The following is an 18,917-nucleotide window of genomic DNA, read 5'->3' as shown; positions in this document are numbered from 1 at the left end:
AGGCTGTAGGTTTGCATATGGACAGTAGGAAAATACTATGACGTTTTTATGCCTTACTATACTATGTCGTTTTTATGACTTTTTATGCCTTACTATACTTTGATATTTTTGTGCCTTACTATACTATGATGTTTTTATGCCTCAGTGTACTATGATAATGTTATCCCTTATTATACTATGATGTTTGTATGCTTTACTACACTATGACTTTTTAATGGCTTACTATACTTTGACGTTTTTATGCCTTTTTATGCCTGACTGTACTTTCACATTTTTGTGCCTTAATATACTTTGATATTTTTGTGCCTTACTTTGGTATGACATTGTTATGACTTACTATATTATGACGTTTTATGCCTCAGTGTAATATGATAATTTTATCCTTTATTATACTATGATGTTTTTATGCCTTCCTATACTACGACATTTTTATGCCTTTCTATACTATGACTTTTTTATGGCTTACTATTGTATATCTTTTATTAGTATATTTTTGGGGCTTTTTATGCCTTTATTGGACAGTATAGTGGAGAGAGACAGGAAATGGAAGAGCCATCCGATGCGGGATTCGAACCGGGGCCGGGGCTTCACTGTATCACTACTTTTTATCCCTTATCCCTTATTATTTTTATGCTTTGATATACTATGACTTTTAAATGGCTTACTATACTATGACATTTTTATGCCTTCCTATTCTATGACGTTTTCATGCCTTACATTGCTATGACATTGTTATGCCTTAGTATACTGTGACTTTTTATGCCTTACTATACTATGACTTTTTTAAGCCTTAGTATACTATGACGTTTTTTTGCCTTACTATACTATGATGTTTTTTAAGCCCTTACTATACTATGACATTTTTGTACCATACATTACAATGACATTTTCATGCTTTAATGTACTATGACATTTTTATGCCTTATTATACTATGATGTTTTTATGCTTTAATATACTATGACTTTTAAATGGCTTACTATACTATGACATTTTTATGCCTTACTATACTTTCACGTTTTTTATGCCTTACTGTACCTTGATATTTTTCAATGGCTTACTATACTATGACATTTGTTTCAGGCCTTCCTATTATGTGATGTTTTTACGTCTTACATTGCTATGACATTGTTATGCCTTACTATACTATGACTTTTTTAGGCCTTACTTTACTTTGACCTTTTTATGCCTTATTAAACTATGATGTTTTTATGCCTTTTTATGCCTTACTGTACTATGACCTTTTTATACCTTATTGTACTATATCGTTTTCATGACTTTTTATGCCTTATTATGCTATGATGATTTTATGACTTATTATGCCTTACTACCCTATGACGTTTTTATGCCTTTCTATACTATGTCGTTTTTATGACTTTTAATGCCTTACTATACTATGACTTTTTTATGCCTTTTTATGCCTTACTATACTATGACGTTTTTACGCCTTTTTATGCCTTACTATACTATGACTTTTTATGCCTTAATATACTATGACTTTTTTATGACTTTTAATGCCTTACTATACTATGACGTTTTTATGCCTTACTATACTATGACTTTTTTATGCCTTTTTATGCCTTACTGTACTATATCGTTTTTATGCCTTTTTATGCCTTACTATACTATGACTTTTTATGCCTTATTATACTATGATGTTTTTATGACTTATTATGCCTTACTACCTTATGACGTTTTTATGCCTTTTTATGCCTTACTGTACTATGACCTTTTTATGCCTTATTGTACTATATCGTTTTCATGACTTTTTATGCCTTACCATACTATGATGTTTTTATGACTTATTATGCCTTACTATGGCATTTTTATGCCCTACTATGCTATGACGTTTTTATGCCTTTTTATGCCTTACTGTACTATGACCTTTTTATGCCTTATTGTACTATATCGTTTACATGACTTTTTATGCCTTACTATACTATGTTTTTATGACTTATTATGCCTTACTTCTCTATGATGTTTTTATGCCTTACTATACTATGACCTTTTTATGCCTTATTGTACTATATCGTTTTCATGACTTTTTATGCCTTATTATACTATGATGTTTTTTTGACTGATTATGGCTTACTTCTCTATGATGTTTTTATGCCTTACTATACTATGACGTTTTTATGCCTTTTTATGCCTTACTAAACTATGACTTTTTATGCCTTAATATACTATGACTTTTTTATGACTTTTAATGCCTGACTATACTATGACGTTTTTATGCCTTACTATACTATGACTTTTTTATGCCTTTTTATGCCTTAATATACTATGACTTTTTTATGACTTTTAATGCCTTACTATACTATGATGTTTTTATGGCTTACTATACTATGACTTTTTTATGCCTTTTTATGCCTTACTGTACTATGACGTTTTTATGCCTTATTGTACTATATCGTTTTCATGACTTTTTAGGCCTTACTATACTATGACTTTTTATGCTTTAATATACTTTGACTTTTTTATGACTTTTAATGCCTTACTGTACTATGACGTTTTTATGCCTTTTTATGCCTTATTGTACTATGACCTTTTCATACCTTATTGTACTATATCGTTTTCATGACTTTTTATGCCTTATTATGCTATGATGATTTTATGACTTATTATGCCTTACTATACTATGACTTTTTTATGCCTTTTTATGCCTTACTATACTATGACGTTTTTATGCCTTATTGTACTATATCGTTTTCATGACTTTTTATGTCTTACTATACTATGACATTTTTATGCCTTTTTATGCCTTACTATACTATGACGTTTTAATGCCTTTTTATGCCTTACTATACTATGACGTTTTTATGCCTTACTATACTATGACATTTTTATGCCTTTTTATGCCTTACTGTACTATATCGTTTTCATGACTTTTTATGCCTTATTATACTATGATGTTTTTATGACTTATTATGCCTTACTACCTTATGACGTTTTTATGCCTTTTTATGCCTTACTGTACTATGACCTTTTTATGCCTTATTGTACTATATCGTTTTCATGACTTTTTATGCCTTACCATACTATGATGTTTTTATGACTTATTATGCCTTACTATGGCATTTTTATGCCTTACTATACTATGACGTTTTTATGCCTTTTTATGCCTTACTGTACTATGACCTTTTTATGCCTTATTGTACTATATCGTTTTCATGACTTTTTATGCCTTACTATACTATGTTTTTATGACTTATTATGCCTTACTTCTCTATGATGTTTTTATGCCTTACTATACTATGACCTTTTTATGCCTTATTGTACTATATCGTTTTCATGACTTTTTATGCCTTATTATACTATGATGTTTTTTTGACTGATTATGGCTTACTTCTCTATGATGTTTTTATGCCTTACTATACTATGACGTTTTTATGCCTTTTTATGCCTTACTATACTATGACTTTTTATGCCTTAATATACTATGACTTTTTTATGACTTTTAATGCCTGACTATACTATGACGTTTTTATGCCTTACTATACTATGACTTTTTTATGCCTTTTTATGCCTTACTATACTATGACATTTTTATGACTGATTATGGCTTACTTCTCTATGATGTTTTTATGCCTTACTATACTATGTCGTTTTTATGACTTTTTTATGGCTTACCATACTATGACGTTTTTATGCCTTTTATGCCTTATTGTACTATATCGTTTTCATGACTTTTTATGCCTTATTATACTATGATGTTTTTTTGACTGATTATGGCTTACTTCTCTATGATGTTTTTATGCCTTACTATACTATGTCGTTTTTATGACTTTTTTATGGCTTACTATACTATGACGTTTTTATGCCTTTTATGCCTTATTGTACTATATCGTTTTCACGACTTTTTATGCCTTACTATACTATGACGTTTTCACGACTTTTTATGCCTTACTATACTATGACGTTTTCATGACTTTTTAGGCCTTACTATACTATGACTTTTTATGCTTTAATATACTTTGACTTTTTTATGACTTTTAATGCCTTACTGTACTATGACGTTTTTATGCCTTTTTATGCCTTACTATACTATGACCTTTTTATGCCTTATTGTACTATATAATTTTCATGATTTATGATGTTTTTATGACTTATTATGCCTTACTACCCTATGGTGTTTTTATGCCTTACTATACTATGTTGTTTTTATGACTTTTAATGCCTTACTATACTATGACATTTTTATGACTTTTAATGCCTTACTATACTATGACGTTTTTATGCCTTTTTATGCCTTACTATACTATGACTTTTTATGCCTTAATATACTATGACTTTTTTATGACTTTTAATGCCTTACTATACTATGACGTTCTTATGACTTTTAATGCCTTACTATACTATGACGTTTTTATGCCTTAATATACTATGACTTTTTTATGACTTTTAATGCCTTACTATACTATGATGTTTTTATGACTTATTATGCCTTACTGTACTATGACGTTTTTATGCCTTACTATACTATGACGTTTTTATGACTTTTCTATGCTTTACTATACTATGACGTTTTTATGACGTTTAATACCTTACTGTACTATGACGATTTTATGCCTTACTATACTATGACGTTTTTATGTCTTTTTATGCCTTATTGTACGATATCGTTTTCATGACTTTTTATGCCTTACTATATTATGATGTTTTTATGACTTATTATGCCTTACTACCCTATGGTGTTTTTATGCCTTACTATACTATGTCGTTTTTATAACTTTTAATGCCTTACTTTACTATGATGTTTTTATTCCATTATACGATGGTGTTTTTTTATGACTAACCATACTAAGACTGCTTTTATGCCTTGCTATAGTATGACCTTTTTTTCCGTACTATACTATGACTTTTTAAGCCTTAATATACTATGTCGTTTTTTATAACTTTTAATGCCTTACTATACTATGACGTTTTTATGCCTTTTTATGCCTTACTGTACTATGACCTTTTCATACCTTATTGTACTATATCGTTTTCATGACTTTTTATGCCTTATTATGCTATGATGATTTTATGACTTATTATGCCTTACTATACTATGACTTTTTTATGCCTTTTTATGCCTTACTATACTATGACGTTTTTATGCCTTATTGTACTATATCGTTTTCATGACTTTTTATGTCTTACTATACTATGACATTTTTATGCCTTTTTATGCCTTACTATACTATGACGTTTTAATGCCTTTTTATGCCTTACTATACTATGACTTTTTATGCCTTAATGTACTATGACATTTTTATGCCTTTTTATGCCTTACTATACTATGACGTTTTTATGCCTTACTATACTATGACATTTTTATGCCTTTTTATGCCTTACTGTACTATATTGTTTTCATGACTTTTTATGCCTTACCATACTATGATGTTTTTATGACTTATTATGCCTTACTATGGCATTTTTATGCCTTACTATGCTATGATGTTTTTATGCCTTACTGTACTATGACCTTTTTATGCCTTATTGTACTATATCGTTTTCATGACTTTTTATGCCTTATTATACTATGATGTTTTTTTGACTGATTATGGCTTACTTCTCTATGATGTTTTTATGCCTTACTATACTATGACGTTTTTATGCCTTTTTATGCCTTACTAAACTATGACTTTTTATGCCTTAATATACTATGACTTTTTTATGACTTTTAATGCCTGACTATACTATGACGTTTTTATGCCTTACTATACTATGACTTTTTTATGCCTTTTTATGCCTTACTATATTATGACATTTTTATGACTGATTATGGCTTACTTCTCTATGATGTTTTTATGCCTTACTATACTATGTCGTTTTTATGACTTTTTTATGGCTTACTATACTATGACGTTTTTATGCCTTTTATGCCTTATTGTACTATATCGTTTTCATGACTTTTTATGCCTTATTATACTATGATGTTTTTTTGACTGATTATGGCTTACTTCTCTATGATGTTTTTATGCCTTACTATACTATGTCGTTTTTATGACTTTTTTATGGCTTACTATACTATGACGTTTTTATGCCTTTTATGCCTTATTGTACTATATCGTTTTCACGACTTTTTATGCCTTACTATACTATGACGTTTTTATGACTTTTAATGCCTTACTATACTATGACTTTTTATGCTTTAATAAACTTTGACTTTTTTTTTACTTTTAATGCCTTACTATACTATGACGTTTTTATGCCTTTTTATGCCTTATTGTACTATATCATTTTCATGACTTATGATGTTTTTATGACTGATTATGCCTTACTACCCTATGGCGTTTTTATGCCTTACTATACTATGTTGTTTTTATGACTTTTAATGCCTTACTATACTATGACATTTTTATGACTTTTAATGCCTTACTATACTATGACGTTTTTATGCCTTTTTATGCCTTACTATACTATGACTTTTTATGCCTTAATATACTATGACTTTTTTATGACTTTTAATGCCTTACTATACTATAACGTTTTTATGGCTTACTATACTATGACTTTTTTATGCCTTTTTATGCCTTACTGTACTATGACGTTTTTATGCCTTATTGTACTATATCGTTTTCATGACTTTTTATGTCTTATTATACTATGACGTTTTTATGCCTTTTTATGCCTTACTATACTATGACTTTTTATGCCTTACTATACTATGTCTTTTTTATGACTTTTAATGCCTTACTATACTATGATGTTTTTATGGCTTACTATACTATGACTTTTTTATGCCTTTTTATGCCTTAATATACTATGACCTTTTTATGCCTTATTGTACTATATAATTTTCATGATTTATGATGTTTTTATGACTTATTATGCCTTACTATACTATGATGGTTATTTTACTTACTATACTATGACATTTTTATGCCTTACTAAACTATGATGTTTTTATGCCTTTTTATTCCTTACTATACTATGACCTTTTTATGCCTTATTATACTATGATGTTTTTATGCCTTTTTATGCCTTACTGTACTATGACCTTTTTATGCCTTATTATACTATGTTGTTTTTATGACTTTGAATACCTTACTATACTATGACGTTTTTATGCCTTACTATACTATGACCTTTTAAGCCTTACTATACTATGACGTTTTTATTCCATTATACGATGGTGTTTTTTTATTACTAACCATAATAAGACTGCTTTTATGCCTTGCTATAGTATGACCTTTTTTGCCTTAATATACTATGACTTTTTAAGCCTTACTATACTATGACTTTTTCGTGACTTTTAATGCCTTACTACCCTATGACGTTTTTATGCCTTACTATACTATGTCGTTTTTATAACTTTTAATGCCTTACTATACTATGACGTTTTTATGCCTTTTTATGCCTTACTGTACTATGACCTTTTTATACCTTATTGTACTATATCGTTTTCATGACTTTTTATGCCTTATTATGCTATGATGTCTTTATGACTTATTATGGCTTACTACCCTATGACGTTTTTATGCCTTATTATACTATGTTGTTTTTATGACTTTTAATGCCTTACTATACTATCACGTTTTTATGCCTTACTATACTATCACGTTTTTATGACTTTTTATGCCTTATTATGCTATGTTTTTATGACTTATTATACTATGACTTTTTTATGACTTTTAATGCCTTACTATACTATGACGTTTTTATGCCTTACTATACTATGACCTTTTTATGCCTTTTTATGCCTTACTATACTATGACTTTTTATGCCTTACGATACTATGACTTTTTTATGACTTTTAATGCCTTACTATACTATGACGTTTTTATGCCTTACTATACTATGACATTTTTATGCCTTTTTATGCCTTACTATACTATGACTTTTTATGCCTTCTTGTACTATGTCGTTTTTATAACTTTTAATGCCTTACTATACTATGACGTTTTTATGCCTTTTTATGCCTTACTGTACTATGACCTTTTTATACCTTATTGTACTATATCATTTTCATGACTTCTTATGCCTTATTATGCTATGATGTTTTTATGACTTATTATACTATGACTTTTTTATGACTTTTAATGCCTTACTATACTATGACGTTTTTATGCCTTAATATACTATGACGTTTTTATGCCTTTTTATGCCTTATTATGCTATGTTTTTATGACTTATTATACTATGACTTTTTTATGACTTTTAATGCCTTACTATACTATGACGTTTTTATGCCTTACTATACTATGACGTTTTTATGCCTTTTTATGCCTTACTATACTATGACTTTTTATGCCTTACGATACTATGACTTTTTTATGACTTTTAATGCCTTACTACACTATGACGTTTTTATGCCTTACTATACTATGACGTTTTTATGCCTTTTTATGCCTTACTATACTATGACCTTTTTATACCTTATTGTACTATATCGTTTTCATGACTTTTTATGCCTTATTATGCTATGATGTCTTTATGACTTATTATGGCTTACTACCCTATGACGTTTTTATGCCTTATTATACTATGTTGTTTTTATGACTTTTAATGCGTTACTATACTATCACGTTTTTATGCCTTACTATACTATCACGTTTTTATGACTTTTTATGCCTTATTATGCTATGTTTTTATGACTTATTATACTATGACTTTTTTATGACTTTTAATGCCTTACTATACTATGACGTTTTTATGCCTTACTATACTATGACGTTTTTATGCCTTTTTATGCCTTACTATACTATGACTTTTTATGCCTTACGATACTATGACTTTTTTATGACTTTTAATGCCTTACTACACTATGACGTTTTTATGCCTTACTATACTATGACATTTTTATGCCTTTTTATGCCTTACTATACTATGACTTTTTATGCCTTCTTGTACTATGTCGTTTTTATAACTTTTAATGCCTTACTATACTATGACGTTTTTATGCCTTTTTATGCCTTACTGTACTATGACCTTTTTATACCTTATTGTACTATATCATTTTCATGACTTCTTATGCCTTATTATGCTATGATGTTTTTATGACTTATTATATTATGACTTTTTTATGACTTTTAATGCCTTACTATACTATGACGTTTTTATGCCTTAATATACTATGACGTTTTTATGCCTTTTTATGCCTTATTATGCTATGTTTTTATGACTTATTATACTATGACTTTTTTATGACTTTTAATGCCTTACTATACTATGACGTTTTTATGCCTTACTATACTATGACGTTTTTATGCCTTTTTATGCCTTACTATACTATGACTTTTTATGCCTTACGATACTATGACTTTTTTATGACTTTTAATGCCTTATTATACTATGACGTTTTTATGCCTTACTATACTATGACATTTTTATGCCTTTTTATGCCTTACTATACTATGACTTTTTATGCCTTCTTGTACTATGTCGTTTTTATAACTTTTAATGCCTTACTATACTATGACGTTTTTATGCCTTTTTATGCCTTACTGTACTATGACCTTTTTATACCTTATTGTACTATATCATTTTCATGACTTCTTATGCCTTATTATGCTATGATGTTTTTATGACTTATTATACTATGACTTTTTTATGACTTTTAATGCCTTACTATACTATGACGTTTTTATGCCTTAATATACTATGACGTTTTTATGCCTTTTTATGCCTTACTATACTATGACTTTTAATGCCTTACTATACTATGACGTTTTTATGACTTTTAATGCCTTACTATACTATGACGTTTTTATGCCTTACTATACTATGACGTTTTTATGCCTTTTTATGCCTTACTATACTATGACTTTTTATGCCTTACGATACTATGACTTTTTTATGACTTTTAATGCCTTATTATACTATGACGTTTTTATGCCTTACTATACTATGACATTTTTATGCCTTTTTATGCCTTACTATACTATGACTTTTTATGCCTTCTTGTACTATGTCGTTTTTATAACTTTTAATGCCTTACTATACTATGACGTTTTTATGCCTTTTTATGCCTTATTATGCTATGATGTCTTTATGACTTATTATGGCTTACTACCCTATGACGTTTTTATGCCTTATTATGCTATGATGTTTTTATGACTTATTATATTATGACTTTTTTATGACTTTTTTATGACTTTTTTATGACTTTTAATGCCTTACTATACTATCACGTTTTTATGCCTTACTATACTATCACGTTTTTATGACTTTTTATGCCTTATTATGCTATGTTTTTATGACTTATTATACTATGACTTTTTTATGACTTTTAATGCCTTACTATACTATGACGTTTTTATGCCTTACTATACTATGACGTTTTTATGCCTTTTTATGCCTTACTATACTATGACTTTTTATGCCTTACGATACTATGACTTTTTTATGACTTTTAATGCCTTACTACACTATGACGTTTTTATGCCTTACTATACTATGACGTTTTTATGCCTTTTTATGCCTTACTATACTATGACCTTTTTATACCTTATTGTACTATATCGTTTTCATGACTTTTTATGCCTTATTATGCTATGATGTCTTTATGACTTATTATGGCTTACTACCCTATGACGTTTTTATGCCTTATTATACTATGTTGTTTTTATGACTTTTAATGCCTTACTATACTATCACGTTTTTATGCCTTACTATACTATCACGTTTTTATGACTTCTTATGCCTTATTATGCTATGTTTTTATGACTTATTATACTATGACTTTTTTATGACTTATTATACTATGACTTTTTTATGACTTTTAATGCCTTACTATACTATGACGTTTTTATGCCTTACTATACTATGACGTTTTTATGCCTTTTTATGCCTTACTATACTATGACTTTTTATGCCTTACGATACTATGACTTTTTTATGACTTTTAATGCCTTACTACACTATGACGTTTTTATGCCTTACTATACTATGACATTTTTATGCCTTTTTATGCCTTACTATACTATGACTTTTTATGCCTTCTTGTACTATGTCGTTTTTATAACTTTTAATGCCTTACTATACTATGACGTTTTTATGCCTTTTTATGCCTTACTGTACTATGACCTTTTTATACCTTATTGTACTATATCATTTAAATGACTTCTTATGCCTTATTATGCTATGATGTTTTTATGACTTATTATATTATGACTTTTTTATGACTTTTAATGCCTTACTATACTATGACGTTTTTATGCCTTAATATACTATGACGTTTTTATGCCTTTTTATGCCTTATTATGCTATGTTTTTATGACTTATTATACTATGACTTTTTTATGACTTTTAATGCCTTACTATACTATGACGTTTTTATGCCTTACTATACTATGACGTTTTTATGCCTTTTTATGCCTTACTATACTATGACTTTTTATGCCTTACGATACTATGACTTTTTATGCCTTTTTTATGCCTTTTTATGCCTTATTATACTATGACGTTTTTATGCCTTACTATACTATGACATTTTTATGCCTTTTTATGCCTTACTATACTATGACTTTTTATGCCTTCTTGTACTATGTCGTTTTTATAACTTTTAATGCCTTACTATACTATGACGTTTTTATGCCTTTTTATGCCTTACTGTACTATGACCTTTTTATACCTTATTGTACTATATCATTTTCATGACTTCTTATGCCTTATTATGCTATGATGTTTTTATGACTTATTATACTATGACTTTTTTATGACTTTTAATGCCTTACTATACTATGACGTTTTTATGCCTTAATATACTATGACGTTTTTATGCCTTTTTATGCCTTACTATACTATGACTTTTAATGCCTTACTATACTATGACGTTTTTATACCTTACTATACTATGACTTTTTTATGCCTTTTTATGCCTTACTGTACTATGACCTTTTTATGCCTTATTGTACTATGATGTTTTTATGACTTTTTATGCCTTATTATACTATGATGTTTTTATGCCTTACTATACTATGTCATTTTTATGACTTTTTTATGGCTTACTATACTATGACGTTTTTATGCCTTTTTATGCCTTATTGTACTATATCGTTTTCACGACTTTTTATGCCTTACTATACTATGACGTTTTTATGCCTTATTGTACTATATAATTTTCATGACTTATGATGTTTTTATGACTTATTATGCCTTACTACCCTATGGCGTTTTTATGCCTTACTATACCATATTGTTTTTAGGATTTTTAATGCCTTACTATACTATGACATTTTTATGACTTTTAATGCCTTACTATACTATGACGTTTTTATTCCTTTTTATGCCTTACCATACTATGACTTTTTATGCCTTACTATACTATGTCGTTTTTATGACTTTTTAATGCCTTACTGTACTATGACGTTTTTATGACGTTTAATGCCTTACTGTACTATGACCTTTTTATGCCTTATTGTACGATATCGTTTTCATGACTTTTAATGTCTTACTATACTATGACATTTTTATGCCTTTTTATGCCTTACTGTACTATATCGTTTTCATGACTTTTTATGCCTTATTATACTGTGATGTTATTATGCCTTACTACCCTATGACGCTTTTATGCCTTACTATATTATGACTTTTTTATGACTTTTAATGCCTTACTATACTATGGTGTTTTTATGCCTTACCATACTGTGACGTTTTTATGCCTTTTTCTGCCATACTGTACTCTGACCTTTTTATGCCTTATTGTACTATATCGTTTTCCTGACGTTTTATGCCTTACTATACTACGATGTTATTATGACGTATTATGCCTTATTATACTATGAAATTTTTAATCCATTACTATACAATGGCCTTTTTTTATGCCTCACTATAGTCTTACTTCTTATGCCTTCCTATACTATGTTATTTTTATGCCTTGCTATTATATGACCTTTTATGCATTAATATACTATGATTTTTTATGCCCTACTATACTATATCGTTTTTATGCCTTTTTATGCCTTATTATACCATGACATTTTTATGACTTATTATACTATGATGTTTTTATGCCTTATTATACTATGACATTTTCATGCTTTACTATACTATGACTTTTTAATGGCTTACTATACTATGACTTTTTTATGGCTTACTATTTTATAACTTTTTTATGCTTTACTGTACAATGACATTTTCATGCTTTAATGTACTATGACATTTTTATGCCTTACTATACTATGACATTGTTATGCCTTATTATACTATGATGATTTTATGCCCTAGTATATTTTGACCTTTTATGCCTTACTATACTATCATTTTCTTCAAGCCTTCCTATACTATGACGTTTTTATGCCTTACTATACTATGACGTTTTTATGGCTTACATTACAATGACATTTTAATGCTTTACTGTACTATGATGCTTTTTAAGCCCTTACTATAGTATGACTTCTTGAGCCTTACTATATTCTGACCTTTTATGCCTTACTATACTATGACGTTTTCATGCCTCACGATAGTATGACATTTTTTTCCCTTACTATAACATGAAGTTTTTATACCTAACATTGCTATAACTTTTTTATGCCTTACTATACTATGACATTTATATTTCTCACCATAGTATGACTTTTCCTTTTTATAATATGACGTTTTTTTATGCCTCACTATACTACGACATTTTCATGCCTTAGTTTACTTATGACATATATGTCCTTGTAAATTCAACACATGTACATATATTATATTTGTGAATGGGAATTCCTGAATATAAATTCAGATCTTACATGTTAATAAACCTTTTTGTTGTCGGCATTAAAAATCTCTTTGTTTTGGAGGGGTGATGGTGAAAACAAACCTACGCCCTTGCGTCCATGCCCACATCAGAATCTCATTACATCTGAATTCAAATCTGATGACTTTTAGTGGATTGTTTGGTGAGTGTAAACGTTAAATTCTTAATAAATAATAAACCAATCTTTAAAGTGAATGACAACCCATTCTCACCACTCCAAGTATTTGAAAGCACATTAATCAGTATATGCTCTTCTCTCACACAGTTCACAGTCGCTGAACCACTGAGTAGTTATTAGTGTTTAAACTTCCTGGATGGTAGAGTGGTTTGATGAGAGTGACTGGCCAGTGGCAGCTGGTCTTGTGATGCGTGAGGTAAAGTTATCAAAGCAGGAAGTACAGACCAGAATCAACAGCACACAGTCAGGCAGATACAGTACACTGGTTCATTTCACCATGACATTTTCTCCATTTTAAGAGCCTGTTCAGCCAAAGCCCAGAGAAGCAACAGCATTGTAAACTAGGCTGGTCATAGCATAAATAAAATCTGTCGTAAAAGTGAAAACTGTATATTCATGGTGAAGCTTGTTGTCGGTTGCTGTTTTGCTTTTGGTTCGAGGGTGGTTGGATTGCAGTGAGTCAGGCAACAAAATTCAAGATAGGCACAGGCTTCTACATTCATATAAATGAGAAAACATGCAAAAGTCTTTTGCATTTTATCCACTCACACCACTTCAGGCTGCGGCTAGCCATTGCATAATACCCATCCTCTGGTCTTTAAAATGGGCTTTTGAGAAGTTGCAACACTGGAACTGACCACTCAGGATCCTTCTCCAGCACACCTTCAAGGATCACCTCACCCAAATAACACACCAATAAATAAATAAATAAATGAATGAATAAATAAAACATGAGTTCTGCATTCAGTATTTACTTGATATGTTCTGTCTAAAATTGTTCACAGTGAGATCTGTGGATTATCCAGACACTAAAGACATTCTGCAGGTTTATCATGTTTTCCCATTTAGCAACACAAATAAATAAATCTTACACCAAGAAATAAAACCGAAACTATCTTCAGTTCCATGGTTTAGGAAGAATCAAGGAAATGTGATTTTGAAATTTGGATGAAATGACCCTCTAAGTAGAAAAACTCTGGTCCACAATCATTGAGGAACAATCTCACTGACCCCTAGTTCATCTTGCTGCATCAAGAGTCTGTGTTCAGAAGGTTCATCCATACTTCCTACATAACAGCATAACCATTGTTTTTATTTAAATAACAGGAATAGTAACAATAGTCACCATAATTTACTGGGTATATGCCACAATAAAGAGTTGTTTCTGTTATAAGATCTAAAAAATAGATCATTTCAGCTCATACAGTAGGCCTTTGTATCTGTGGTGAGTGTGTTTGTTCTACCCAGGTCTAGTGAAGTCTATGTAACTGAAAGCTCCCAAGCAGTTTCATGGAGCAGAGAGCACTGCTACATTTGCCACAGCTCTATATTAATACCACTGAGACCCTTCCTCCTCCACAGTGATGTCCTTTTTCAACACCAGTCTTTGAAAGTTATTTCCTGGAGGGGGGTTAATGTTTCAAAACATTATAACTACAGAATTCAAATGACCTGAAGCCTCCAGTGGCCTTTATGTTGATTCTGTTCTAATGGTTTCTATTTTTAGTTCTGTGCACATATAGGCAATTCTTTGCTCGAAAGGTGCAGTAAAAAGGCCTGAGGATACTGGTTATTAAAAATAGCTCCAGTCTGTGTGTAATTGAACATTATATCTCCATCCAGGAGGAGGTGGTGAGTGCAGGGAGGCAACACTTTGAGAGTCAGACACACATGATCAGGTGCTCGACAAGCCTTTTCCTTTATTTCCCTCTAAAAATATGTATTTGTAAGACTTCAATCTGGATATTTCTAAATTCTATTTCAATCTGAAATCCTCCTCTATTGTGGCAAATTGCCCCTGACAGACAGACAGACAGACAGACAGACAGACAGACAGACGGACAGGCCGCACAAACTAGACCATACATTCTTCATTTTCCACCACTTCAATAGGACATGTGCTTCATTGAACCTTCCACAAATGCCAGGCATTAGTGTGGCTTCAAGCATCTTTATCACACCTAACAAGAACAAAAAAGAGCAGAGAATTTCAAGATTTTAAGGCCTTTTCTCCCTGCCTCATACATAATATGTTTTGGTACCACTTTCTAATAACTCACCCTTTATAGAGGATTTATTGCTATTAACTCATGGCTTCATTAATGGTTAATTAGTAATTAACTAATACTTGAAAAGTAATTTATAGGAAAAACTTTTGGGTTGCCCAAATACAAAGAATTGTTTTGCTGATCAAACAGTCTACCTAATGAACAGATAAAGGGGCTTTACACATCCTGGCAGCCCACACGGGTATATTGCTCTGTCCATTTCACTCTCAGTGGTAAAGCTACCTTTGGGTCATATTGTAACATTGCAGATTATATAATTCAGGTTGTGAAGTAACTAAAATGTACTACCATCTCTTTCCCTCTGTCCTGTTCACACAAACCAGTCGACACTTCCTGTCAGTGACTCTGCTCTGGCCCTGAGGACTTCTGCTTACACAGTGTTGCCGGGTAAAGAATGGGACAAATCATGCATACAGCGGGGGATTGACAGTCAGTCAGTCTGTCAGTTACATAGACGGACACACTCACTCTCCAGTCTGAGTGCCAGTGATAACATAGCTCAGTGGACCCATCTCCTCATTTCCCGTGTCCTCGGCCAGAGTTGGTTCTGGCACTGCAGCTTCCGCTAAAAGCTCCAGCCAGAGACATCAGAGCAGGACTGCATCCGTTCTGAGGTGTGTGGCTGCGTCCTCTCCTCTCTGTTCCCACAACCCAGCATGCCCTGCTGCCTCCTCACCCACTGCCAGGAGGAAAGAGACACTGGAATGTAGGAGAATGAATGAACAAAGCAGGTATCCAGCTTTCTTTGGTGTTCCAACAAGAAAGATGGATGACTATTTTAATGTGTCCTTAGCAGGCCCAAAAAGAAGAAAGAGAGAGGTCAAAAGGTCAGCACACATCAATACTTCTAATTCTAATGTCTGTAGACCAGAAAAGAAAATCAATGGTCATTGATCCAAATCAGTGTTCCTCAGACACACAAAGGTACACTCAGAAAATAAAGAACAACCTAATCACTTTTGACATTTTACATCAGCCGCTGTTCCCATGTGTTAGTACAGATACATTCAGTCAGTATGAAGGACACTTGATGTATAAGCTGTGGGACACGTGTGTGTAATTCACTGTTCTCAATTAAAAGGTGGATATCTGAAAGAAGAGCAGACATCAGGTTTGGTTAGCTTATTGTGTCGTTTGAGTATTTTGGAAATAGTTACAGTACAATGGGTAAAATATGTGGAATGTTGTGACAGAAGATTGTATTTATTGCTGTTTTCAGCTGTTGGTTTTAATGTTCAGTTGTGTGTATAAATATTTTATTTGCTATCAGAAGTAAAACAGAAATGTGTCTCTGAAGTTAAGACTAATTTAAATACAGTATGTGTATATAACTTGTAGCTGTGGCAGATGCAGTCCAGTGGGTCACTGATCATTTTAATATCACAGACGACCTAATAAAGCCAAACAGCATCACCATGTGATTACCTCTCTCCATCATGAGCAAATTAGATTGTTTTCCAATTCTCTTGTAAAACTACACAACACTTGAGCGTGTCTTTTATGAGCAGGTTCTAATTAGCTGTGCTTTGAAAGTTGACATCTGAATCAACTTCTGCATTATTAAAAAGGCAGAGAGCTGGTGGTGTAGCCTTACCAACGTCGCCTCTAGATGATGAAGGCTAGTGAACTGAAGACAGATGCAAGTAGACTGGAGGAACCATATAAAAGTCTCCTCAGATATTTAATTCTCTCATCTGATGGATAAAAATTTTTAAGTGTATGTCACACTGAGAGATAAATCTGACTTTTGTCTGAGGTGCATCATGCTTGTTGCACTCACAAATCCCTCCCTCAGCAGCTCACACCCTGCACACTGCCGTACTCTACACCTAAGTCCAATGTCTGTTCTCCACGTGGCTCAGGTTCTCCACCCTGTGGTGGCATAGCGCACTGCTACAGATACCCTTCTGTTCACACTCTCATGCTTAATGTTTTCAAGTTATCATCAAATATCAGCAACAAAGACCAGACAAAGATCACACCAGCTATGAAGCAGTTAAGAAAGGTTTAGTAAAAAAGTCATGTTGAACTATTTGGCTTCATTAACTATTTACAATGATCAATAACATGAATCTACACCTAAATAAAAACAGATACTGTGATGAAATACAGATATGCTGTCAGCATTTGCTGCAAAAAGAAAGAAGTCTTAACAAAAACTATGTTCATCAGATTTGTTGTCTTGACTTCAACAATTAAAAAATTTAAAAAGAATTAAACAGAGCAGAAAATCTACACAAAGTTAGCTGCCATTAGCATTTAGCTGATATGTTACAGGACATATAGATGAAGCATAGCTGTACATATCATCTACCATGTACAAAGTTCAAAACACACCAAGGAGACAAGAACAGTACAAAAGAAAAGAAAATACAACCAGTGAGTCAGTGGTAAAGATAAACAGACTGTTACCAAGTGAAGAGATGAAGATACATTCAGAGGCATTACAAAACAATGGTGTTTCATTCATCCTAAAACGCTTAGATACATTTTTTTTTTTTTGACATTTCAAAGACACAGACAACTTCAGTCAAAACAGAGCATAATGACAAACAGTGCTATGAAAAAAATCAGTGCTTGGATATTTTCCCACTGCCTCATCACCTTACTTGGGTTAGTGATTGCTTTTATTTCTCATGAGTATCAGCTACGAACAGGTTGGAAAGAACAAGTGAAGTATAGTCTGTGCTTTTGCTACAGCCCCTGCCCCAGTCCCAAACAGAAGGGGGAAGAAAAGGTGCATTGTGAGTGTTTAGCACTTTTAGCTATAATGTGTGTGTTAATCTTATGTGTATCTAGGCATTTGTATCTATATATTTCTACAAATAAATCACAAGTGCAAGACTGTGTGTGTGTGTGTGTACATCAATCTACTGAACGTGACAGTTGTCTCCTTGATGTGTTTGGTGTTTTTGCTCTGGTGTTTTCAGTAAGCTGAGTGATTGACACACAGGTTTCTCCTCGCTGCTTGGGGAGAGACTCTTCGTGTTGGAGCTGTCTGC

General features: G+C 31.5%; 1 protein-coding gene across 1 annotated transcript in view; it reads right to left on the bottom strand.

Moving 5' to 3' along the window:
* Positions 1–17,901: 17,901 nt before the first annotated feature.
* cenpf (centromere protein F) overlaps positions 17,902–18,917 on the bottom strand; it is a 19,173-nt gene continuing 18,157 nt past the window's right edge. The window contains exon 38 of the mRNA XM_056382261.1: positions 17,902–18,917. This exon is cut by the window's right edge and continues 33 nt beyond it. Coding sequence (XP_056238236.1) covers positions 18,786–18,917 — 132 coding nt within the window. The 3' untranslated portion in view covers positions 17,902–18,785.

This window comes from Seriola aureovittata, chromosome 1, assembly GCF_021018895.1.
Source record: "Seriola aureovittata isolate HTS-2021-v1 ecotype China chromosome 1, ASM2101889v1, whole genome shotgun sequence".
Lineage (NCBI taxonomy): Eukaryota > Metazoa > Chordata > Actinopteri > Carangiformes > Carangidae > Seriola > Seriola aureovittata.
This window is presented reverse-complemented; position numbering and strand designations above follow the sequence as displayed.